Below are 26,743 nucleotides of genomic sequence, written 5' to 3' on the forward strand. Positions count from 1 at the left end.
GAATTTTCAGCATCATTACTCCAGTCTTCAGTGTCACATGATCCTTCAGAAATCATTCTAATATGATGATTTGATGCTCAAGAAACATTTATTATTATTATTATTATTATTATTATTATTATTATTTTTGTGGAAACCATGATGCATAGATGAATTTCTTTTGTAAATTGAAGTCAATCATGCAATGTTGTATCATGCTTAGTATTATTGAGTGACTTAAAATTCTGAGTGGGTGTTTTAGATCTCAGTCAGCTTGACTTTTCTATCAAGAGAAATGCAATTAGAAAGTAACATTTTAATAAATGTAAAGTTATCCACAATAGCCAATATTTTCAGGTAAAGTCTCTAGAGAGTGAAAGTCTGTGGCATGTGGACTATTTAGTTTCAGTTTAAGGTATAAACAGTGTCTTTCTCTTTCATCGGTACTTTCCTGGTTTCATCTAAAAGAAAACCCTGGGTATTTAACTAAACGTTTGTTCATCAGGTTTTCATCTTGGCTGTGACGCACATGAAGAAAGTGAACACTATGAGTGTGAGATCTCTCTTTCTCGGTCCTGTTCCTCCATGTTTTGAAAGGGTCTTCTGTGGTGGTTTTGTCCATGTCATTGTAAACTCACTGAAAGCATGGTATTGTTGGAGTATTACTCAAAGGGTTTCAATCTTTCTGGCCAAATGAAGCATTGAAGTTGAAGTTCTGTGTTCTCTGGATTATGAGGAAAGCTGTTCGTGGTCAGGACGCTTTTCCTGAGATCCCGTTGTAAATCAGAGGGGTTTAATAAGCGTTTTAGTGGAAACACTTGACAGAACTTTTGGCGGATCTTTATGAGCACTGTGTTATTTCTTCAGTCCGTAACTTTTTTTGGGTTAAAAATTATCCAATTGTTCAACACTCTGCTTGCCGTCGCTCGATTCAAACCGGTAAGCTTGTATTAATGTTTTTAACTCCAGTGGTACTGGTGGATTTCCCCGGGAAATTCGAGCATCTCTTTGCATCATTACGTCACATCTGTACACATAGTCACATCTGTACACACAAAGAAGAGTCTCGGCTAGTAGGCGATGAGTGTGAGGATGCTGGAGGTGGATATTTATAGCCTTTTCTCACAGCACTTGATATAATTAAACTTATCAATTTGATGGCGGATCCAGAAAGGTTCAAACCACAATCACCAACTGGAGATTCACCCGTTGTAAAATGCAAAAGTCTTCGGACTTCGGAGCGGCTACAGAAAAAGAGACGGCAACCAGCCCATGCGAAAACAAGGATAAATATCGGAAGGGCATTAAATGTAGTCACGAAGTGCTGATGTTAACCCTTTAAAACCTGAAGCTAAAATAGGTGTTTTTCACATATTTTAGATTTTTGTGTAAAATTCTAAAACAATGTGCTATCTTCATGTGCAAGGTGTCATCTTTTTCAGAAAAAAATTGCTTTTAACAAATTACAGTTATTGACCATTACTGTGTGTGGTGAGTTTGTAAATAGAATTTAAAAAGACAAAAAAAAAAAACTTTTACTGATTTTTATTTAGAAAAAAAAACTGAATCACAAACGAAATAAACTAACACTTTAAAGTTAAATAAAACTATAATACATATATACAAGTCTTTATTGTGACATTGGGTTGCACAGTTTTCATTTAGGACACTTTTTTTCATACATGCGCACACACAAGTGCATGCACACATAGGCACGCACACATACACTAGGGATGTTGCGGTGACGGATTTTTTCCACCGGTTAATCGACGTGTAAAAAAACCGGTAATCCCGGTGTCACCGGGGTTGCGTGTCAGGGATTTCGGGTGGCCGAAAATGCGGACGTGCACACGTCTCAATTTTACTTTCACTTTAATTAGCGGCAATTCAGTAGCATTTGTTTGAATTAATCATGGGTTAATTTATTTTATTCTTAATAAAAATACACAAAACAATAAGACACTCGCTTGTATTACACACATCTTTATTGCAAAATGAATAATAACTTAACACACCATGTAAAAACTAAACAAAAGCACTTATGAAACACCTTTAAAGTGCATTTATTAAAACGAACCACTGCACACATCGTGCAAGTATCAAACAAGAAATTATATTAAAAAAAATCACTATTCGTTAAATAAAGTGCCTGCCTTTTTCAGCAAAAAAAAAAACGCGCCTAGCGTTTTCTATGCGTTTTTAGGCGCGATATGTGAACGTTAGCTTACGCTAAATTACGAAGGCACGTAGTCACTAACTGAATTAAGTGCTTTATTACTATAGGCTAAAACTTCAACACGATGGTGACGGTGCCGGTGGTCAAGTGCTATGACCGGTAGGTGGGTTAAACACCGTGTATCACCGGTAACACCGACTATCACAACAAGCCTAACATACACATGCGCACACCACATGCTAAGATACGTGAAAGAGTAACGGCCATCCGCCTCCCAAGTTTCATTAAAAATCATCCCAATCCCCTCGTCTGCTGTCTAACACTTCTTTCTCCATGTATTTGTTCGGTTCTTTTATTTTATGCAATCCACAACACTCTAACCTGCCGCGCTCGTATCTCTGTTCAAACCCTTCCTTCCCGCTCTGCCAGAAAGCTGCTGTCATTTACTGACGGAAAGCATGAAATTACCGTAATTAGCCGTATATTGCCGAAAAGCACATGTTGTCTACTGTTAGGGGGAATTTGAATGGTTTTGATAGTGCAGACGGTTGAAAACAGTCGGTTTAAAAGGGTTAACAATTTGAGAACAAAGTATAATTTGCACGGTTTGACGTGATATAAGCGATCGTTAGATTTAATCAGCACGATTTACTGCAATGCTTTTTTCCCCTTAGCTAGTCAGAACAAAAGTGGACGTTACTTGTTCAGATAAAATTTTCCGGTGAAAATTCTTATGTTGGTCATACTTCCAAAAGTATAATCTGTGATTGCGAATGACAGTATCCACACCGGCGGCGACTGAGAGCCGCACGTTCTCCTCAAAACATGGGATTCATCCGCGATTCATAACTGCAATTGCAGATTTCGAACAGAGATGGCGACAAAGAGGAAAAATTACGGATTGCAGCTTTAAGTTTTCTTTAACCAAATACAGGCATATATGCAGAAGATGTATCATAGACGTGATGTGAAGTTGACCCTCAACCTCTTCATCCTGTGTTTGGTTTGACTGAATCGGTTACGGTCTGGTTTTGCACGGTAATCTGAAAAATACTGTGTTTGTTCAGTGTGTCATCAGGGCATTGAGTGTCTGTGTGATGGTTAAAGTGTGTGTCATTACTCGGAACAGGTGTGTGTTCCTCTTGGTCTAATGAAACATCTCTTTCCTCGGGCGTGTGTTCACAGTTGCTCTTCACCTGGAGAATGTTTCAGTCGTGGCCTGAGGCGTAGGTGTGTTTCGCTAGTTTCTGAATGGAGCAGGAACCCCTATTGAATTACCAGCAGGCACAACTTTACAACTTAAACAAACACACACTAATGTTCTCCAAAAACATCCCATGTCTCTAAGTAACAGCCATCATTTGCCAATGAAACAACTGATACGTGGAAAAATAGAGACCTAGTTTTTTGTTGAATGGCATAAGATTATGATTCTTAATAATAACAAAGCATCTCTTTTAACGTTAGTAAAAACTGAGTTACTAAGATTGATTTATTTCTGTCAAACTGTCTGTTTCAATGCATCAATTAAAAACTTAGATGCAAAGACATTTATTAAATGTCTTGTATATATTTTTTTGTTTTGTTTTGAAGACTGGAAAACATTTAATGGAAATCTTTTAATTTAATTATTTGAATATATGATATTTATTTGGTTGAATATATGATATTTATTTGGTTGAATATATGATATTTATTTGGTTATTTATTTGGTTGAAATCAGAGAAAATGCACATGTGTGATTTTATATATATATATATATATATATATATATATATATATATATATATATATATATATATATATATATATATATATATATATATATATATATATATATATATATATATATATATATATATATATATATATATATATATAATTTTTTTTATTATACTTTAAAAAATATTTTCTATTTACTTTAATTTATTTTATTGTATATTTTATGGAATATTATATTATAGGTGGTTTATTATAATATATTTAATTATTTATTTTTTTTAAGCTTTCTCGCCCACACCTAGCTTGCAAGACATGCACTGGCTCATAAATTCATAAATGTGTCTCTTTGGCGATAAGAGATGGATTGTCTGAAACCGGTCCTGCCTCCCCCTCTTCCTCTAGTGTTGTTGTGTTTCTGTTTGCTTCGTCGCCATGGTTACCCAGCACAAGCATTGAACTTGTTTCCTTAATCATTTATCTCTAAATATACAGGCGGATGTTGGTGAAAGAACTCCATTGACCGTCACCTGGATTCTTGGTTGATCACCTGGTGCTTCTTTTAAAATACTGTTTTTAGTTTCAGTGATACTGATGGACTCTTGTCAGCCTGACAGACACTCAAATAATTCGATACCAAGTTGAATTTCATGAGAAAATTCATTTCTGGAGCATTTCATTCCTAAACAAGGGGAGGGGAAATCAGTTTTGAAATAATAATTATAATCGTAATAATACTTTGTCCTTTAAGCACCACAAATAAAAGTATCTTAATACTAATATTTATATGATTGATAGTTTATGCAATTTTTTTTGGTGCATTTTGGCCATTCTTTTTCATGATACTTAAAGCATATTTCCCCCTAAAATTCAAATGACCCTTGCATCCAGATGTTCAGTTTTTTAATTACTGTAAAGTTTTATTAGATGCATAAATTGTAGTAAATACAGTACTACATGACATATTAATTAATGTGTACACGTACGTACGTACGTATGAATGTGTGCATATATGTATGTATGTGTATACACTGTGTTTTGAAGATTATAAAAATGATTATAAAATAATTACAAAAAATATATATTACAAATATTATTTCAAGTCCCCCCCCCCCCCCCCCCCTTTTTTTGGGGGGGGGGGTTGGACAGGATCCTGACAGGTTTGGTGAGATTCAGCTCAACTTAACTGGATTTCTCTGTCTTTCTGGGCAGTTTTCTCTTTCCCAAGCCTCTTGTAATCTTGCGTTTCATCAGGCTGTGGCCGTTGAGGGAACAGAGATGTGAGGTGGATCCTGTATGACGGCTGTATGGGTGGAGTCTTCTGTGTGTTCGCAGGCCTCGGCGTTACTCAAACACATTTCCAGATGTACTTCTCTCACATGTGCCCGTTGTCAGGCGGCCAGGCTTAACTTTGACAGGTTCAACTCATCTCGTTTCTTTTGAAAAATCTCAATGAACCATAAATTTCCCCTTTTTTTTGACCAGTGGTCTTTGATGAATATGATCATCATGGCTTATTTTCATTTATGCTGGTGGAAAATTCAGGGCTTGTCTCCTTTATCATTCTGACCTTTTCCATGTGCCCGCAGGACGATCTCAATACTTGAGTCCATGTCTTGTTCCATTCTCTTGATAAGTGAATGGAAAACCTCAGATTTACCCTGAACCTTCTTCTAGAGAGATCTGAGGAAGCGGAGCCCACATGCTCTCGGGGTTTGTGGGTGAATCGTGTGTCTGAGGCTCGAGAGAGCGGCTGGTGTAATGGTTCGTTGGGTTTAGGAGACCCGCCCTGAGGAAATCTGCTGCCTGTGCCTCTTTTTCTCACCTAATCTCATGGAAGCAGAACACGGGAGACATGCCAGCGAGGGGAAAGAATGAAATAATGGAGCAATGATTTACAGAAGGTTGCAGCTCTGAGAATACGTTGAGGTTTTGCATTGCGTGAGCCGTGTGGTGTGCAGCAGGGTTACGTCCTCGACCTCTTACATTTGCCAGTCAGAACGAGAAAGACTATATAATTTCTTGCTTAATTGACTTGCATGGTCACATTTCACCCCACAATTCTACAGGACATTGTGTGCATAATTGTCATGAAACTTAAGTATGTTATGGTGTCTTTTGCAATTCCCATTCTTTATGATTCTCATTTTAATAGTATGTTTAACTGTAAATTAGTGTTTAAATTGACGTAAATCATACATTAAAAGTGGTAATACAAAAAACTACATATTTGATTTTTATTTACATTACACTGCTTTAATAATAAATATTTAATTTATTATTATTGTTATAATTACATAAATAGTCATGAAATTATTAATTTCCTTTACATTCAAAGCACATTTTCTTCTCTTGTGTAATTGTTGGTGTGAAATGCGTCCCAAACGTGTTTTAGACTAGTTTAGTGAGTAGCTGCCATTCATCTTTGCATAAGTGCAATTAAAATTCACAATTTTGACTTTTTAAAGAGGTCAAGGTCATCCACCGTATAAAGTTGATGAACTGCAATGACTCAATATTTGCATGCATGTCATTATCAAAATGAGAAGTATAAATGGCGCTGTAGTCATTTATGGCCGTTTTAAAAGCAGTAGCTTTGATTAAACTCAGTTCATTTGGATCTGTCAACAAACGGTGATTTGACCTTTGACCTTTGACCAGCCCTTCAGGATAACGTTCAGGGAGGAACCGGCTTCAGCTGCTCAGATCCTAGCTCTTAAGTTTCATAAGCATTTGTTGATCTATCCAGGCCAGTTCCCAAGGAGACATCAATAATAAAGCTTCAGGCATCAGAAGCTCATGGCTTTTATATCCTTTGCTAAGTCTTACTTGACCCATGCTAATTCTCGAAACTTTGTGAATGCATTCATGAAGAAAAGCAAGATATTTATGCTTGTTTTTTTTCTTCTGATTGCTGCTTGTTGCTCTGTTCCAGAATTTGCCTTTTTTTTTACCGTTCATTGTACTCATGGATGTGTGATCTTAAAGAGGACCTGTTATGCACTTTTGCATGTTCAACTTTCAAATGTCGCTGTTTAAGCATGAAAAAAGTCCCTCCAGCGGGAGTTCTTCTCTATATCAGTGTCAGTGTTTCTGAACTCCCTGAAACGCCTCCATTGTAGTCTTGAGTTTCTTCCGGGAACGAACACGCCACAATATTCCTCATTTAAATAATTAATGTGCAGAATAAAGGGGCGGGGCCTGGTTGAGTTAGTTAGTAGTGTGTTAAACTGGCGGTTATGGAAAGGGGCGGGACATTTCCCAACCACACTTTGAAGAGCTTGACCAATCACAACACACTGCTCCAGCTGACCAATCAGAGCACAGTGTGCTTTTCAGAAGGAGGGGCTTCAGAGACGGGAAGTAAACAGAGCGTTACTGACAGACTGGGAAGAGACGAGCTGCAACAATGGAGAACATGAGGAAAATAATCAACATTCAAGCAGGAAAACCTGTTCTAGTAGAGCACAAAAACTTCTAACCTGGCATCTTTAACTCCAAGCTTTGCTTGTTTTTCTTGGTAAATTGACTTCTCTTCTTGTGTGTGATGCTCTATATCTTCAGGTTGTACTAATACTATAAGCGCACATTTAATGTGTGTTTTTTTTGTGCTCTCAGATCGTACTGACGCATTTCTGGGTGTAACATGCGATGATCGATTGTGTATTCTCGTAATTGGATTATGTCAGTGTTTGGATGCAATTTTGGACAACTTTGTAATCACGGTTTTTAGCCATCTGTTTGGATTGGTCCTCGTTGGATGTCATCCGGTTGGAATGAGTGTTTCTGATAGTGAGACTAATGGAATAGCAGGATCAACTAACAGATACGCAGATGTGTTGGTGTATTTCCAAGCACTCGCCTCAGCCCGTTATCTTAAGCAGTTTTAAAGTGACCATCTCAGATTCCCCGTCATGTAGGAAATGCTTGTAGTATTCTTCTGTAGGTGTGTTTCCAGGCAGGATTTTCCTTGGGATTTCCTGGTCTTTCCTCAACTGACCTCCTAGAAACAATGACATGCCCAGATGACGTTCTGTTTGTCGCATTGTGAGGAAAACCTCATTACTGTATCATCACTCTACATTTCAATTAAAGCCCAGCATGAACTGCATCTAAACACCATGTTTACGCTCTCTCTGTGTGTGTGTGTTTGTTCAGCAACTTTCCAAAACTTTCTGCTGTTCATCTATTATTCATGAAGGAGTTTGCTGTCATGGCAACCTTCATTCTGCTGTCGCCTGAATGCAGAGAATCATCAGTCGTGTGGTTCTATTGTTGAGGCGTCCCTGTGGCGAGGTCCTTATGGAGATCCCATTAAGCAGGAGCCTCGGGAGGCCGGGAAGGTTTTGTTCAGTGCTAATGAATGATGCTGGGCAGTCCAGAGATGCACTGAACCCCTGTCTGGCACTGAGCTCGTTTCAGGCTCCTCAAACCCTGCCAGAACATTCCACCCGTCTGGCTCGTCGCTCCAGTGGCGGCATCAACTGATCCAGATAGAGCTTAGAGCGGTCACTGGGTCAGTCCTGCGTTTCATGCGTTTGTACTACAAACTAATAAAAAAGTAGTCTTTTTAACTGGATAGAAAATCCTTTTTATAATCCTTATTATATACTCATATACATGCATACATTTATAAATGTATAATTGTAATATAATATATAATTTTTTTATATATATATATATATATATATATATATATATATATATATATATATATATATATATATATATATATATATATATATATAATATATATATTATATATATATATATATAATATATATATGAGACTAATTATATTAAATGCATATTTAATTATTTTAAATAATAAAATATTCATTAATTTAATCCAATATATTATATATTTGTAATTGTTTTTTATATGAATTTTACAAATATTTATATTACTTTAATTAATACATATACATATATATACATACACACATTTGTATTTTTATTTAAATAAACGTAATATAAATATCAACATTTGTAAAAATATACAATTAAAAATAATGTATAAAATATGCATTATTTAATTTAAGCAAAATGTTAATATTGAAAAAAATATAATATAAGGGAGAGAGAGTAGAAATGTGTGTACATTTAACTTTTAGTATTTTTATTTTTTGTTGTATATAATATTTTTAAACGAATAAATAAAACCATACACTACACAAACCTGAATGCCAAACTGTAACTTCAGGCTAGATTAGTTTTAGTTTCTTGTCAGATTTCCCCTGATCTTTGGCTTTGCTCTGTGTGCTAAAGTTCAGCTCCGTTCCTGATGTTGCAGAAGACGACTGATACTGGAGGCAGAGGGAGCGGTCGATACACACATGCACACACACACCTACACACACACACACACCCACACACACACACACACAGCCTTCAGCAGGAGAGCATGTATGAGAACAGCGCAGCAAACATAAGAGCAGTGTTTGGAGCAGCAGTGTCTGCTCTTCTGAATAGACTTGTCACGAGCGTGATGATGTGTGGAGTGTTAACAGTCACTAACAGCTGTGATTCCTCCGGGAAACATTTGCTTGGTCTGTATTGGAGTAATCTCAAGTGTGCTAAAGCCGTCTTTCTTCCTCAGTGCTGATGACCATACTGTAACTAAACACAAATCTTAATCTCGTTTATTTTCTTCAGGTGTGCGCAAGATATTTTAATTGTATAATAAATTCCTTTTAAACAACGATTATTAACCTGTTATATGAAATGATTAGCCAGAGATGTCACGGATTGGTTTGCATTGAGTCAGATTGACCTCCCGCTCTGACGGGTGTAATATTGATGTAATATTGATGTAATGATGTGTTCTCTGTGCAGCCCGGCACCGGTCACACAACCCACAATCCCATTCTCTCTGCTACTGATAAAATATGGAGTCATTTACAAACATACCCTCCCCGCCCCCCATTTATCTTTATTGTAAGTCTAGTCACTGTTTGCTTAGGCAAAGCATTACTATTGCCCATAACACACACACTGCAGGCTGTACTGTGTTCCTGTCACACTTATACTCTACTACATGGTGTCATTAGTGATGTTTGCTAAAGCCAGCATTTATTTGTCTGATTGCCTAGTTTATTTATTTATTTATTTGATTTTATTTATTTGATTATTATTGAGTGTTTGATTGCTTTATTTTATTTAACGATTATTTAATTTTTTTTTTTAATTATTTGATTTTATTTGATTAATGATCGTTTGTTTTATTTAAATTATTAATTTTAATGTTTGTTTATTTGATCATTTAATTGTTTGCCTGTTTGTTTATTTGATTGTTTGCTTTAGTTTATTTATTTGTTTATTTATTTGAATGTTTGTTTATTTAAAATGTATCATTTATTTATCATTTTGATTTCAGCACTTATTTACTTGCTAGTTTATTCTTATTCTTTTAACCTCCTTTCTGCCTCCCAACAGACAGCAAAGCGATTGTGGACGGGAACCTGAAGTTGATCCTCGGTCTAATATGGACCCTGATCCTCCACTACTCCATCTCCATGCCCGTCTGGGAGGACGAAGACGACGACGAGGCCAAGAAACAGACGCCCAAGCAGAGACTGCTCGGCTGGATCCAGAACAAAGTGGCGGACCTTCCCATCACTAACTTCAGTCAGGACTGGAGGAACGGGAGGGCGCTGGGTGCTCTGGTGGACAGCTGCGCTCCAGGTGAGGATTCAGAGCTCGTAATCCTCTAGATCACGGGAAAGGTGTTAGTATGCTTTCATTCGTGCAGCTATTGTTGTTTATTGGACAGCTGGGCTCATTTGATCGGTGTTTATCTAAATAGTGATTTGACTGCAAAACACATCTGTGAATAAGTCCAGAACTGTTTGTGCGAAACATTTCTGTTGTGTTTTAAAACATTAAAGTCCCCTGTATTCAATTATTTTATCCTTTAAAGCAGTGGTTCTCAAACCTGTCCTGGAGGACCACTAACACTGCACGTTTTCGTTGTCTCCCTAATCAAACACACCTGATTCAACTCTTCAGCTCATTAACCCATGTGATAATGAGCTGATGAGTTGAATCAGGTGTGTTTGATTAGGGAGACAACGAAAACCTGCAGTGTTAGTGGTCCTCCAGGACAGGTTTGAGAACCACTGCTTTAAAGGAACCGTATGTAAGATTGTGGCCAAAACTGGTACTGCAATCACTTTCAAATTACTGTATAGCGGTGTATCCCCTCCCCCTCCCCCCTGACTCGAGGTTGCCAGTTAGGCTGCAGGATCCAGCAGGAACATTGGCTGCTACAAGGAGCTTTCAACTAGAGCAGAGCTGGCAACCCAGATGCCGAAACACTACTGACTTCGTGATTGGTAGATGGGTGGAGGGTGGGGCATCAGGCCAAAACTCAAAATGACAACATCAACATCAGTTGAGGGCTGCAACTATCACTTTTAAATGACAATATCCTGGCCGGACTACTGTTGTCAGTGATATAAGTATTTGAAATGAACATGATTTCTTAATGTCTAGTGACATATCAGGGCCATTTTATGATTAATTGAAATACATTTCTTACATATGGTTCCTTTAAAACTCATCTTTGATCATCAAAATGACACTTTGAAATGTTTTTTTCCTTGAAGAAAAGTGTCTTCATGCCTTAAAATAGTTTTAATGTAACTCTACTATGCGTGGTTCTATGAATATGCAAATGAGCCCCGCCTCCACTCAGAGATCCCCTCCTTGATGATCACACGTTAATCTGATTGGTTACAAGGTAGTTTGTGACGTCAGAAACACCAGCGATTTCAAAGCGTGTTTTTGAGACTGTCTTTGGTTCACTGCAGTTTTAAGGAGAAATACTCAGCAATGGTGTCGACTTATGAATTTACACGTGGTTTGTCTTAGAGCATATTAAAAACACCACATAGACACATAAACAACATTTTAAAAGCTTGATTTTTCACCACAGGGGGACTTTAATGCATTCTTATTTGTAATTCAGGACCTTTTAGTGCATGTTTTCTTGTTTTATGATAATCATTAGATAATTCTATAAAAACTCTTCAAGCATTGCAATATCCCTGTCACATTTAGTACTTAAATTGCATCATTAGTGGTGTTTGCCAAGACTGACTGTTGTTAAATATTGCTTATACTTGGGTCAGGAGTTTTAAATTTGTTTTTTAAGGCCTGTGTCCTGACTGGGAGATCTGGGACTTGAATAAGCCAGTGGAAAACGCCACGGAGGCCATGCAGCTCGCTGATGATTGGCTGGGAATTCCACAGGTGAGCCCGAGACCTTTAACCCCTCGTGCATCAGGATGAGATTTAATCAGGATCAAGGCGCCACAAATATGTTGCTATGCCAGTTCTGCAAAGTATACCATGTTCTCTCTTCCTCCACTCATGCTCAATATCATCCTCAGATAAGAATATGGGCCTTGGGTTCGGTGTGCATACACAAATTCATCAGTAATAGCAGTTGTGTTTGCTCCCAAGTTAATATGATACTCTCCACACCTCAATCACTCCTCAGCAAACACACGTGTGTTTCGCTGGTCAGCTTCAATTACATGTGCATGATTTTCATTATATGTGAAGCAGAAGATTTTTCATTAATTCAATTTAAATCAGTTCACATTTATTTGTAAAGCACTTCACAATACACGTCGTTTCAAAGCAGCTTGCAGAAAGTGCAGAGTCCACATTACAATTCTGAGTGATCTGTTATCACATTAAGGCGAGACACGGCAGGCAAAAACATAGTTGTTTTTTTTTTTAACTGGTCAATTTTTGAGATTTTGGGATAATTGTCTTCAATAACATGTCTCTCAGACTTGTGGTGAAAAAAAGTCCGAAATACACATTTATGTCTTTATTTTACTGCACTTTGTCTGTTTGCGTCTTTAGATTTCTCAAATTCAACAAAAGTTGGCGTTGTAAATCGTCCCGCTGCTCCGCGATTGCTGTCTTCACCGTCATCACACACACCGTTAGAAAGCTCTCTCTCTCTCTCTCTCCTGTACAATGCTGTTGGATCCAAATATGGTCATTTCCTTTTTATCAGCAACCAATCATGAAAGTAAAAGGGCTGAATGCGCAATCTCATTGGCTGATATAAATCTTTAAAGCCTGTTTTCTCAAAATGACTTTTCTCTCATTCTCCAAGTCCGAAATCTCCACTTCAGTAGCACCTATATACACCACACTTTCCAGTCTTGTACCTAGTTATATTATGAAGACATTTACAGAGGGATTTGCAAATATATTATTCCTAGCCTGATTTATATAACATTTTATTCCAAAAAAACAAAGCGTATTCAATTTTTTTTTAAGGCTATTGACAGTATATTCTGATTTACAGGATAACAAAAGTAGATATCCATAAATCCCTCAAATTTTTTCCCATCTGATATGTGAACACAATGAAAAAATAATTTTGAACCTGGCTTTATCCAATACTCAGATTTCGTTTTTTAAATATATGCAAATTGGCGCATATTTTATTAGATAATGCCTAATTTGCATATTTAACCATTAAATTACAGAAAACTTGTAATACATTTTTTTTTCTCATCTTAATGTAGGTAATCAACTGGGAAAGTTTCATGGTGATATCTGCTAGTTAAAATGTTACCCTGTTCACCTTTAGTGTCTCGCCTTAGCTAGTCTTTCACTGATTGTTTACAGCTTATGGACGCAATAATATATATTTTTAAACCGTGTACAATGACATTACATTATTCTACTCACCCTTCAACCACTGGACATTAAAAGGACATTTAAAAGTGTAAAAGCATCAACAAGGTACTTTCAACAGACCATGAACAACCCCAAAAGCGTGAATCTTTCCACAGCAAAATCGGATGGTTAAATATCACGGTGGTAAATCTGTATTATGTAACATACGTTGCCTTAATAAAAAAAAATATTTACTTCAGCATTGCGTGATACTATTTCAAAGTGATTTCAGTCATTTTGACACATAATAAATTGAATTTACCTGTGAAAACAAACCTGGAAAGAGACGTGAGGATTTGAGGAGAAAAAAAAAAAAAGAGAGATTCTTCGTGCATTCCAGTGAATTATTAATGGAATATATTGTAAATTAAATTGGGAGAAAAGACCGCAAATGTGCAGCATATGTTGACCTTTTTCATACTATTACAGCGAAATGCAAAAGGAAAAAATAAAATAATCACGAGGAAAAGAAAGCAGTGACTGAAAAGAGCTCTTGCCATAGATATTCTTGTTATAACATGTCACGTTAAAATACCAAGTGTTACATTATTCTTAAATAAAACATGATAGCATTTAAATAAACTGATAGCTAATTGAGTCAAACTGACGGATCAGCTTTATTTGTACGGCAATCTTATGATTTGAAAAGATTCGTTTCAGTCTTTTTGAATGGAAGTTCCCCAAACCGGAAGTGCCGCCCATAATTCAAAACGCAGGAAGCTCGTCAGGAATAAGGTGGATACAAAATCAGTTAGCTGAAAAACATTTTTAATTTAAGCAATGTAATAATTTAAGGCAGAATCAATGATCTCATTGAAGTAATGAACACATGTTTGTTAACAAATGATTGACATTTAGAAAAATGTAGCATTGGTGCATGTCGATTGCAGAGCAACACAACATGTTACACCAAACTTCAAGCCTACCCTTGTGTTATAAACTGTGTTTTCACTCTTCAGGAATCAACATACTAGTCTCGCTTACGGTTTGCCACACATCACTTCCCCTTCAACACTGTCTGTCGTTCCAGGTCATCGCTCCAGAGGAGATCATTGACCCCAGTGTGGATGAGCAGTCAGTTATGACATATTTGTCACAGTTCCCGAAAGGCAAACTGAAGCCCGGCGCCCCTCTCAAACCCAAACTCAACCCAAAGAAGGCGCGCGCGTACGGCCCAGGTGAGACGCTTTAGCTGACGAATATTCCTGTTCTCATGTTTATGCATTGCCTAGTAACATCTAGCGTTATCTACAAAACGGCTCTCGTGTTTGCATTTTTATGTATGCATGGTAACACCTAGCGTTATCTGCGAAACACCTAGATATGTTTAAGATTATAGATTGACACGGATTCAGATCATGTCATTCCAGAGTTTCAGGTTATTGTAAGTCTCCTCAACCTCTTTTAAATGGAGCGTTACGATCAGAGACTTTCTCAGATACTTGAAGTATCACAGTAGCGTGACGAGATGGTTTTTAAGATCAACATTTTCCCCCGCGGTGATCTATGATGTCTCTTGCGTTCTGTTAATATTGAGTTTGGTCGTATACATTAGTACCGTGTGAATACAGCTCAGCCCTGTCAGGTTTTTGTGATGGATGGAGTGGAAATGTGCCTCTTACCTGTTGTAAATGTGGCTTAAGCTGTAAAAACGGTGGCTAATGAGTTTAAGAGTTATGATTCTCACACCAGAGGTGACCTCTACAAATTTTCTGTGACCTAAATTACTAAAAATGAACCACAAGGTTTTGGTTGTGACGTCTGCGGTCTTGGGAAATCTTCACCTCTGTTTTTGAACAACCTTATGATTTACAGCAGAGAATGAAAATGTCAGATTTATGTTATTTTTCCATTAAGTGATTATGTCCTCTCTGAAAGCACTACAAACTAAACGCAACACAGTTACCCTTGTTTCTTAAATCACATGTTCCCTGTAGAGAAATTGAATCACTGTTTGGAAATAAAGTATTTTATGAGCTCAGAGGGCCTGTGTGTTTGTGGGGTTTTGTGCAGTTTGCCTCAAACTAAAAACTAAAAGGAGTATTTTTAGATCGTTACGAAGTAATTTTTCTGATGACAATGCAGGTTTGTGTTGACCGCTGTGGTTCTGCCCAACATCTGATGATATCTAATATTTATGTTTCTTTTTGTGCATGAATTATGCAACATTTGGTTTGCACAAGTAGAGGATTAAAAGGGACCTATTATGCCGCTTTTCAAAGTCTTTATTTTGTTTTTGGGCTCTACTAGAATAGGTTTTCATGCTTGAAATTAAACCCTTACAATAACCGCAAGAGAGTATGCCTTGGGCAGGAATTATTTAAATGAGGAATATTGAAACGTGTTCGTTCCCGGAGGCTTTTTTTCCCCATGAGGTTTTCATGTTCGCTTGAAGTGCAAGAACCAATGAGGTTCATTCTCACATGTGACGCTGTGCTGTTATCGTTATAGATGTGGTGTAGACTCTGCTATTCTTTTACATTTAGAATAATTTTTAGACCAAAATATCTTTATTGTTATAGTTATCGTCCTTTGTGTGAATGAGTCTCATCTAGGGCTGCACGACTATGACAAAAATAATAATTGTCGATTATTCCCTTGAAATTGTAATTGCGATTTATAAATTACGATTATCACGAGTTGCATTGAATGATGTTTTGAATAGCTTTATGCCATTGTTTGAAGCCACTGCATGCCGTATTGTTATAGCAGCAAAATAATTAGCAGTTATAGCTGCTAATATATTAAAATATATATATTTCAAGAAACCAAAGTAAATATATGCATGGTATTATAATGTTATATTAAAATTAAAACAATGGGGGGAACAACCCTTAAGATGAGCTGTAGAAAGGAAAAACAACACATCTTAAGCACACAGAATAATGTAAGTGAACTTTTGTTTTGTAATTGTGCCTTTAAATGATTACATAATCGTGGCATCTGTAATTGTAATCGCGATTACAAATTCGATTAATTGTGCAGCCCTAGTCTCAACTCTGCATAGACCTGAATTATTTTTTTATTTTGCATGTTCTGTGTGTTTGCAGGCATTGAGCCGACCGGGAACCGGGTGATGCGTCCGGCTGTGTTCACGGTGGACACCTTCAGTGCAGGGCAAGGGCAGGTCATGGTCTATGTTGAAGACCCCGAGGGCCGAAGAGAAGAAGTCAAACCTGTGCTCAACGAAGGCAAGAAGACCTTCAGCGTGACGTACATCCCTCAGGTCATGGGGCCGCACAAGGTCAGGGTGAACCCGTCAGTCTAAAGCAGTGCTTCTCAACCTGTTATCATCAATTTGCTGCTTTATATTTCTGTGGAAAACGTGATTCACGACCATTCAAAGGTTTAGGGTTAGTCAGATTTAAAAGAAAAAAAAAAGAAAGGAATTAATATTTTTATTCTAAAAGGAAGCATTAAATTGATCAAAAGGGACAGTAAAGACATTTTATAATGTATCAAAAAAATTTGATTAAATTTGATTTTCAACAAATATATGAAGCAGAACAACTCATTCCAACATTAATAATCAGAAATTTTTCTTGAGCAGCATCATCATATTAGAATGATTTCTGAAGGATCATGTGACACTGAAGACTGGAGTAATGATGCTGAAAATTCAGATTTGATCACAGGAATAAATTATAGTTTACTATATATAGTTTTCACATAGAAAACGGCTATTTTAAATTGTAGTAATATTTCACATCGTTACTGTTTTTACTGTATTTTTGATCAAATTTGTTGAGCAGAAGAGGCATTTTAAGTCAGCGTTTGGGAATCACTGATCTATTGTTCTTGTCTTTGTTTTTTCCATGCTGTCGTCCCGTTCAGCACATTTGCATGTTTCATAATAGTCATATGAGGCGTATATGTGTAAAAACAGTCCGTCTAATACGTGTAAATAGACGGCGAATCTGTTTCCTTTCACTTCTCTGAAATATAGGCTCACATTATTTGTGCAATCCTCAGGTCACTGTGCTTTTCGCTGGACAGCAAATCCCAAAGAGCCCGTTTGAGGTGGACGTGGACAAAGCCCAGGGAGACCCCACTAAAGTCACGGCTAAAGGACCCGGACTGGAGCCGTTGGGCAACGTCGCCAACAAACCCACATACTTCGACATCTACACTGCAGGTCTGACATGTCTGACTTGATTATGGGATCATTTTCTTACAGAAAACAAGTGTTGAAGTCTCTGTGTTAATCAGGTGCCGGAGTGGGTGACGTGACCGCCGTCATTAAAGACCCTCTGGGTAATAAAAACACTGTGGAGGCCATCATGGAGGACAAGGGTGAAAGCGTCTTCCGTTGCACATACAAACCAGTGCAGGCTGGTCCTCACATCATCAACATTACATTTGGAGGCATCGCCATCCCTAAAAGCCCCTTCACCGTCACCATCGGCCCAGGTACTTTACCCAGCGCCCTCTTTCTGAGCGTGCAATTAGTTTAAACGTACTGTTGGAACAAGGCATGGAATAGTTTATTAGTGTTTTATTAAACAGTTAAACAGTGCAGTGTGGTGGTTATAATTGTGAAGTTAAGCGAATCAGCGCTGTGTTTTAGGCTCTCGGACGCGTGGATTGCCTCATACGGTTGTGTTGTTGCTGAAGGAAAGACTCTAGTAATTGCATGTAGTTATGGGATTCTGCAACATGCTATAAAATGCGTGTAAAATAGCCGCAGTTCACCAGAGCACTCGTTTGTGGTGTGTGTGTGTGATGCCGCCAGCTGCTTTAAAACTGACCCGTCGTGCCATTTAAGGTCAGCCTTCATTTCCATTTAGTTAAAATGGTGTTTGTTTTCCGTGCTCAGAACTGGAGATACAAGTTGACACTCAAATATCAATATTTTCATGCACTTTTTGTTGTTTTAGATGTTATTTCTGAAGGTACAAAAAGAAATTCTGTACAGTCAGTCCCTGCTTCACTTTATCTATTTTCTGCATGCTTGCACATGAATGCGACGTGGACTAGTGAATCTGTGCGTCACTAAATGCTTTAAACCTTGTAAAACACCAAATTCCTTTTCCCTGAAACTGCTTTTCCAAAGCAGGTAATGTGCAGCAAGTCTGATTTTCCTGTTATCATGCTCCTGATTTTACAGGCTTGTTTTTGCAATTTGTTTGCAACATTATTGAATCCTGTGATGCGGATTGGATGATTTCTTCTTCTTTTTTTAAAACTAATGCCACACGAGTCATCATGTCTTGTGTGCATCTCAAATTATTATTAAGTAATATTATTTTATATACATTTTTATACATGATCGACAAATTGTTCAAGCACAGCGGAAATCTGGAGTCTTTTTTAAAATTGCATTTATCTGAATTTTTCCCCGGATCATGTTGCCCTATAAGAGTCACTTTCTTTTTTCATTTCATGCATCAGCTCTGTTTTTCTTCCCGCTGTAATTCATGGTCGTGTGGTTTTGAAGGACAGTAGCTTTAGTGTTCCCATAGGATCCTATCGATCATTTTTTTATTTTTTTTAAGCAATTGTAGTGGGCAGGTTTTGATGAGCATGAGCTCAGGAACCAGAGCACGTGAACCACTGAACGAGGAAATCAGCCACATGTGCCGTAAACCGAAACGAGACCCACAGGAAAATGGCTCATGCATTTGAACAGATATTTTTACTTTTACAGAGCAAGATGTTATTTCAGGACGTTTCACAAGCAAATTAAAGAGCTTCATAAATCCATTAAGTGCACACAATGTTCGAAAAAAACATTTCCGAATCCTAAAAACTCTATGAAAAAAGATAACTGGAAATAGAATTAAATTAATAACATGCGTTAAGTTTTTTTTGCAGTAATTTTTATGAAACATCAATGTTCAAACGACTCTTTCGGTTTGTGCTCCTGACAGGGTGTATTTTTAGAGTTTAACATCATAAAGTGAGTCTATATTGGTGTTTCTGTCCCGACGGCCAGTGTTTTAAGCTCAGGATGAATGAAGCTTTGTGTCTCAATGGCACTCGGCTGTCCAGCTCCACCCTGACGCACATCTGAAGCTAATGAGAGAGCAGAGCGGGGATCCACCTCAGTCTCCGTCAAAGATGCTATTACACTGAATGTGGGTTTTGGCTCGCTCTCTGTGGACACTATTCTGGTGTTCTGGAAACATTACAGGACTTCATAATGTATAATGGTAGGGTAATAATGGAGTGTTTAATTGTATGTCTGGTATTACGCAGAAGGATTTTTCATTTCACGGAGTTTGAGATGAAAACAGCAGCTCTGCAGGCTTCTAGAAGAGAGGGTTTCTGGAGGGGTTTGGTTGATTTAAGCTTATTACACCACGTCATATTTTAGATTCTTGATCCTGATTGGCTGACAGACATGCCAAGATGTTGCTTTTCTTTAACCGCATTCTTAAGTTAGGGAAATTTGTCTGAAGATTTTGATGAGAAATTATATTGTAGGGAATATATTGTGTTTATATACTGTATTTTATAGTATTTTTACTATAATTTTTACCACTTTATTTCATATATAAAATAAAGCACATGCATTATATAACTTTGTATGTATGTGTATATATACACGCACACTTCATTTTAAAATGTAATATAAAATATAATATACATTTTTATACATACACACACACACACACACACACGCGCGCATGCATGCAGTAGTCAGCATTTGAAGTGGATCAAAAAAGTTCATCATACATGTATATAAATATAAATTAAAAATGTAATTCGTTATATATATAAATTTTACATTTTATACAATTTTATTTTATTTTTACTATTAATTTATTTACTAAATAAAATTATACTATAAAAAGTATATACATGCAGGTATATATAGATACATAAAGTATATGATATATAGATTTATATTTATAATTGTATTAGTTTTTGCGCATTAATAATTGACTTCAGTGTTGAATAATTCAGTGGCTCGTCATGTATTGTGTGTTTCAGCGTCTGTTCCCGGTGCGTGTCGTGCCACTGGACGAGGTCTGCAGCCCCGAGGTGTGCGAGCACGACAGGTGGCCGATTTTAAGGTGGACACTCGTCACGCTGGAAGTGGAGATCTGAAGGTCACAGTTAAAGGACCCAGTGAGTAACCGTATAGCAAAATAAAGAAGTTTCTGGTTGATTCAACTCAGAGCCATTGACCACACAATTTTCCTTTCTTTAAAGGGATACTTCACCGATTAGTATTAAGCTTTGTATCAGTAGAAACCGGGTCGTATTTTCGAGTGACCGTGCTTCCCTCCCTCATGTCCCCCTGAGACGAGAGATTTCTGTATTGTGTGTCTGGAAAAAAAACACACAAAAAATCATCATTTCTCATCATCGGAGGCTTTTTAGTCCAGAGGCGAGAGACTCCAGCCAGTAGGAGGCGCTCGTCCCGCATGTGTTCAACCCGCCCATAGGGGGATCTCACGATAAAACGCCGTCTCTTCAGTTTCGAGTCACTAGTAGCCTAGTTGTATCATTTCTCCCGACACTGCCCTCTGTAACCGGTAGGCGTGGCTTGGGAGTGTCCTCGTAGGGCAGCGAAGCAAGTGCATTCTGGGAGTTGTTGTCTTTCATCCACATGAGCCAAAAATACATTTTCTGGCTTTTCTCAGACTAGAAGGCACCAACTTCTAAAATAATTTCACATTTCTACTACATAAATGACCCAATTTAAATACACATTCATCTTTCCAGATGTCTCCTGCTCTATTAATCTTTGGTAATAAATGAACATGTTATTAGCATGGCACTTTTTCATTGATTGTGTATTTAGAGTGAGCAGGGAGGGTTTCCCAGACTCTTTAGCCCAGATGGCACCAACTACCCGTATCGATTTACATCAGCAGGTCAAACGTCAGCTTCACTGACTGTGATTAACGACCCGACCGGGTCACAGATGCTTCACTGACCCCGACTATAACTATGACTCAAGTTTATCTCTTTGGAATTTGCACTGGACTCGAAGGTGCTTTGAGCAAAGGCGATCCCGATTTATCATTATAATCTTCAGTCTGTGATTTATAGTAAAGTATCTAAGGAGAAAATGCAGGGGATGTTAACGTCCTGATCTCTCTTATTCTTCTCTAATAGTTTGTGATTAAATTGTACATGTTTTTTGTTCTCTTGCAGAAGGTGTAGAGGAGCCTGTGAAACAGAAGGACGTCTCAGATGGTGTTTACGCATATGAATACTATCCACACACACCTGGCAAATACACCGTCACCATCACCTGGGCCGGACAGCACATTCCCAAGAGGTGAGCATCTCCTGAACCAATCACATCTCTCAAACTCATGCAGCTTTTACATTTAAGGCCAGAGCGACTTCACATACGAGACCATTGAGGTCAGAGACATCTGATCAAATGCAGTCGTAGTGTGTAGTGCTACCAATCGTGTTGAATCGGATCAGCTCCAGATGTTCTCAGTGTTATTTAGAGCTGCCAACCGGATAAATCTGATCAGGATTGTTTAGGTATAAAGACAAAGCCGTATATAAACAAATGAGGTTTGGGGTAAATGTGTGTGTTTGGTCTAAGGCAGAACAGACCGTGTTATAGATAGTTGCATGTTCTGTGATTTGAATAAAGATTGGATTTATTGTATTCAAATTGTTCCATTTAAGGATCATCTGGGAATTTGTCTGATTGCAAAAGGCTTGTTTGTACATCTGAAAGGGTTTAATGTTGAGTATCATGTAAGACTATGACAGAGTGTGTTCTACATGACTTCATTTGTATAGTTTAATTCAGTGGGTTATGAAAAGTAGATATAATGTAAGGACAAAAAGTTATATTATTGTTACCTAAAACTGAAAATGTTTTCCTTTATTGGAAAAAAGCTGAAATAAGATGTCATATAAATATTAGATGAAGACCTAAAAATAAATTAAAATTATAAATGTTTCCTTTAACTTGTTTTATTTCAGTTAAAGTACTAAAATTTATGGAAGCTTGTTTTCATCATGTAATTAAATAGATAATTGTGACTTTTTATCTCTCAATTCTTTTTATTCTCACGATTTTTTTTGTCAGAATTGTTTAACTAGGAATTGTGCAATTCCGAGAAGTCAAGTCGCCATTCCAAAACAATTTTTTTCTCAGAATTGTGAGATATAACGCGCTATTGTGCAATTCCGAGAAGTCAGGTGGCAATTACATTTTTATTTTTTATTCCCTGCAGAAACGAGCTTCCATTTATAAAATCACTCAAACTAAAAAATGAATTAAAGCTTAGAAATAAATAAAAAAAATATAAAAATGACCAAGCACATTTTGCTGATCTTTATAGTATTCTTTCAGACCTTATTTCACCTCAGATTAGGAAGATAATATAATATTTTGCATAAAGACATTGAGATTTTCTGCAATTTTACATAATTTATGACATTTCTCCCAAAAATTCTCATTATTGTATTGTATTGTTTTTTTTCTCTGATTATAATTCTCAAACAGTTTTTCTCATTTTTTAATTTACATTTAAATGTCTCTTTTTCCTTTTTTCGCCTTTCCAAAAAAAAATTCTCAGAATTGTGAGATATAACTCACTATTGTGCAATTCCGAGAAGTCAAGTGGCAATTACATTTAAATGTTTTATTTATTTATTTATAACAAGCTTCCATATAAAATCACTCAAACTAAAAAAATAATTAAAGCTAAATAGAAATAAATAAAATGATAAAAATGACAAAAGCACAAAAATATCTAAAACAAACTAAAAAGAAACTGATAACATAAAAATTAAAGCTCATTTAAAATATTACTAAATACTATTATAGTATATAAATAACACTGGTGCAAAATAGTTTTTTGAATTTCCAGTAAAAATAACATCACAGCATGAATAATTTTATTTTTGTAATCGTATGAGGTTTTGGTCCTGCCGCGCGCCGCTAGTATGATATGTAGCTGGTGTCCACTGCCAGGAAGACTCATTAGTGTGTAACCCTCGGCTCTGGAAAGCAGCATGACGACATGCTCTCCTGTGTGAGTGTTTGTTAGAGCTCTGGAAACGCTGCGTCACACGAGAGACGAGACCACCAGGAAACGGGCGTCGCGTGCGCTAATCCGTGTAGAGGTTTAATCGCGTTCATGAGCCGGCTGATGAATGTGGACCATATAGAGTAAACATCTTAACACACTGTGGAACGGAGATGACAGCTGCGTTTTCAGTTGGTTTGTTTTCGCTCAGCGTGAGAACATGCTTGTTTTTTATAAAGCGGCTGGAGCACTAAAAATGCACCTTTTTAGATGTTTTTCGCATTTTTTTTTACTGAGGTTTTATAAGTCTGCACTGTGTGTGGCCAGTGGTGTTAACGTGCAGATGGACGCTTTCTGGTGATCACATGCATGCCGGAGTGTCGGCCAATCAGATCACTGGAGACTAAATGGCTGAGTGAAGGAGACAGGCTTGCGTTAACACAATCACCCTCCTGTTCACCTGGACCTCAGTCTTGCACTCAGACACGGCGGGGAAACTGAGACGTGACCCCTGTTAAAGTTAAATATTCGCCCCGCTGAGGTTGCTTCTATTAACACAAACTCTTTTTGATGGGAGGTTTCCGGTAACGTAGAGTCCGAGCGCAGATTAATGACGTGTGGTCGGATCTGAAATGGAACATTCTCTCAAACTGCATGTGCCGCTAAAGCTGTCAGGTTCACACACATTTGTTTAAATAAGGTGTTTAGATATATGCTCATTTGACACATAATGGACATTTGGGGATATAAACTGTCAAGTCACCTTTATTTCTGTAGTGCTTTATACAGTACAGAGTGTTTCAAAGCAGCTTCATAGTGATAACAGTAGTGTCATCGTTCAGTGTAGATTCAGTTCTGTTTTAAAGATCATCAATTATTAAATTAGTTCATTTCATTCTTAAATCAGTTCTGCATCGTCCAGTTCTCTTCCAATAGTGTCAGTGCAGCCAAATCAATAATATTGTTGAATATTAATAATTGTGTTCAGCCCTTTTTAACAACGATAATAATATTGTTGAATATTGAAAATTTTGCTGGTCTTTATAGTATTCTTTCAGACCTTATTTCACCTCAAATTAGGAAGATAACATTATATTTTGCATAGACAAAGTTTTTTTTAGGACCAGTGAGATTTTCTGCAATTTTACTTCATTTTCATGACATTTCCTCCCAAAATTCTCATTGTATTGTATTGTTTTTTCTGATGTTTTTTTTATTATTATTATTCTCAAACACTTTTTCTCATCGTTTACATTTAAATGTCTCTTTTTTTGTGTGTGTGTGCATATATTTACACATTGCTACAATTTAAATATGTTCTAAAGAATTTAATAAATTTTTTTAAATGTAATTCTTATAATTCTCAGGATTTCATTTCATTTTCAATTCTAAATGTTTATTTAAAAAAAAAAAAAAAAAATTAATTGTTTAATTCTGCAGTGCATGGATTGCATTGCCACAATTTAAATGTAAAAAATTTGCATCACATAAAATATTTATCAATTTGCTTATTTTTCCAGAAATAATGTCATATGTCTTTCACAAATTAAATGCATGACATTTAAAGGTCCTACAATATTTCAATTTTTTTTTCTTTTGATTTTTTGTATTGAAGTCTTGTCTGAACATGAACTCACTTTGTATGTGTGTGTGTGTGTGTATATGTACATATGTGACGTTTTCTTGTGTCCAGCCCTTTCGAGGTTCAGGTGGGCAATGAAGCCGGGCCCCAGAAGATCCGTGCGTGGGGACCGGGTCTGGAGGGAGGCAGTGTGGGCAAGTCTGCGGACTTTGTGGCCGAATCTATCGGGACTGACATCGGAGTCCTCGGTGAGATTACAGGAGCTTTTTTCCACATCAGATCAGCTTAGACATTTACCGTAGACACATTTAGCTCAGGAGTCCCCAGCCTATGATCTAAACACTTTATTTCTGTAGGCTTCGCCATTGAGGGTCCGTCTCAGGCCAGGATTGAGTGTGAAGATCAGAATGACGGCTCGTGTAATGTGAAGTACTGGCCCACTGAATCAGGCGAGTACGCCGTCCATGTCATGTGTGATGATGAAGACATCGAAGACAGTCCCTTCATGGCCTACATCGTCCCTGATAACAAAGCCAACAACCCCAACCAGGTAAAAAAACTCATTTACTTCACATATATACACCATATAAAAAAAGGACATTATTTTCATGACAATTAAGCACATTTCCACCACAATTTCTCATTATTAAAGTATATCCTGATTTATTTTTAATTTTTTTTTTAATTTTTGTAATTATTTTTAGTGATTCTCTTTAGTAATTTTTTTTTTTTTTTTTAATTAGAGTTGGTACTACACTGCCACAATTTCAATAATATTTTTAAAAAATTGCATTGCATTAATTAAGTTATATTATTCTCAAAGGGATTCTCAATCCTCAATGTAATTTCTATATAAATGTTTATTTTTTTAATTGTTAATTTTAATGTTTATTTAAAACGCAAAAATCTCCTCCCAAAAATACAAAAAAACATTTTTATTTTTTTGTAGTACAAATAGTGCAAACAAAACCCAGCAAACACAAAATGAAGTGCTTTGACACATGCATTTATTAAGTTATTGTTTTTCTCAAATGTTCTTGCCGTGTTTGTAGGTCAGGGCTTACGGACCGGGATTGGAGAAGTCCGGCTGTATCATAAACAAGCCCGTTGAGTTCACCGTCGAGGCCAGAGATGCGGGAAACGGACCCCTGAAAATCATAGCACAGGTTTGGAGCAGCATCAGCTAATGAGTGTGTGCACTGAATGAGTCGAACCTTCACCCATGGTGCATTTTAATGTGGTTCGTTTTCCCAGGATGCAAATGGCGTCCCCATCGATGTGAAGGTGAAGAGTAAAGGAGATAACGTCTACTCCTGCTCATACACACCGACCTCCGCCGTCAAGCACACGCTGGCTGTGACCTGGGGAGGGGTCAGTGTTCCCAACAGCCCCTTCAGGGTAAGACCAACAGAGTCAGAGGTCATAACCGCTGACACACACACAAAGGAGACTTCATCTGTCGGTACTAACACAGTAGAGGAGCTTATCATACTAACTAAAGCTGATGCTCTTAACACTCCGACTGCCACATATAAACCTGTCATCGTCATAACCACCTGCGTTATGGAGCGCCACTGCTTTTCTGTCAAATAATTTTGTTCATTTAGTTCATTTGATTTT

At 37.1% G+C, this 26,743-nt stretch overlaps 1 protein-coding gene across 3 annotated transcripts in view; it reads left to right on the forward strand.

The window, feature by feature from the left end:
* flnba (filamin B a) overlaps window positions 1-26,743 on the forward strand; it is an 84,092-nt gene that overhangs the window by 21,799 nt on the left and 35,550 nt on the right. For all 3 annotated transcript variants that reach the window (XM_084100539.1, XM_084100540.1, XM_084100541.1), the window contains exons 2-13: window positions 10,310-10,558; window positions 12,030-12,127; window positions 14,613-14,760; window positions 16,633-16,826; window positions 17,555-17,717; window positions 17,792-17,992; window positions 20,519-20,656; window positions 21,692-21,818; window positions 25,235-25,371; window positions 25,480-25,673; window positions 26,176-26,289; window positions 26,378-26,521. In XM_084100539.1, coding sequence (XP_083956665.1) covers window positions 10,310-10,558; window positions 12,030-12,127; window positions 14,613-14,760; window positions 16,633-16,826; window positions 17,555-17,717; window positions 17,792-17,992; window positions 20,519-20,656; window positions 21,692-21,818; window positions 25,235-25,371; window positions 25,480-25,673; window positions 26,176-26,289; window positions 26,378-26,521 — 1,907 coding nt within the window. The remainder of the gene's footprint in view (window positions 1-10,309; window positions 10,559-12,029; window positions 12,128-14,612; window positions 14,761-16,632; window positions 16,827-17,554; window positions 17,718-17,791; window positions 17,993-20,518; window positions 20,657-21,691; window positions 21,819-25,234; window positions 25,372-25,479; window positions 25,674-26,175; window positions 26,290-26,377; window positions 26,522-26,743) is intronic.

This window comes from Abramis brama (genome assembly GCF_963993115.1).
Source record: "Abramis brama genome assembly, chromosome: 23".
Lineage (NCBI taxonomy): Eukaryota > Metazoa > Chordata > Actinopteri > Cypriniformes > Leuciscidae > Abramis > Abramis brama.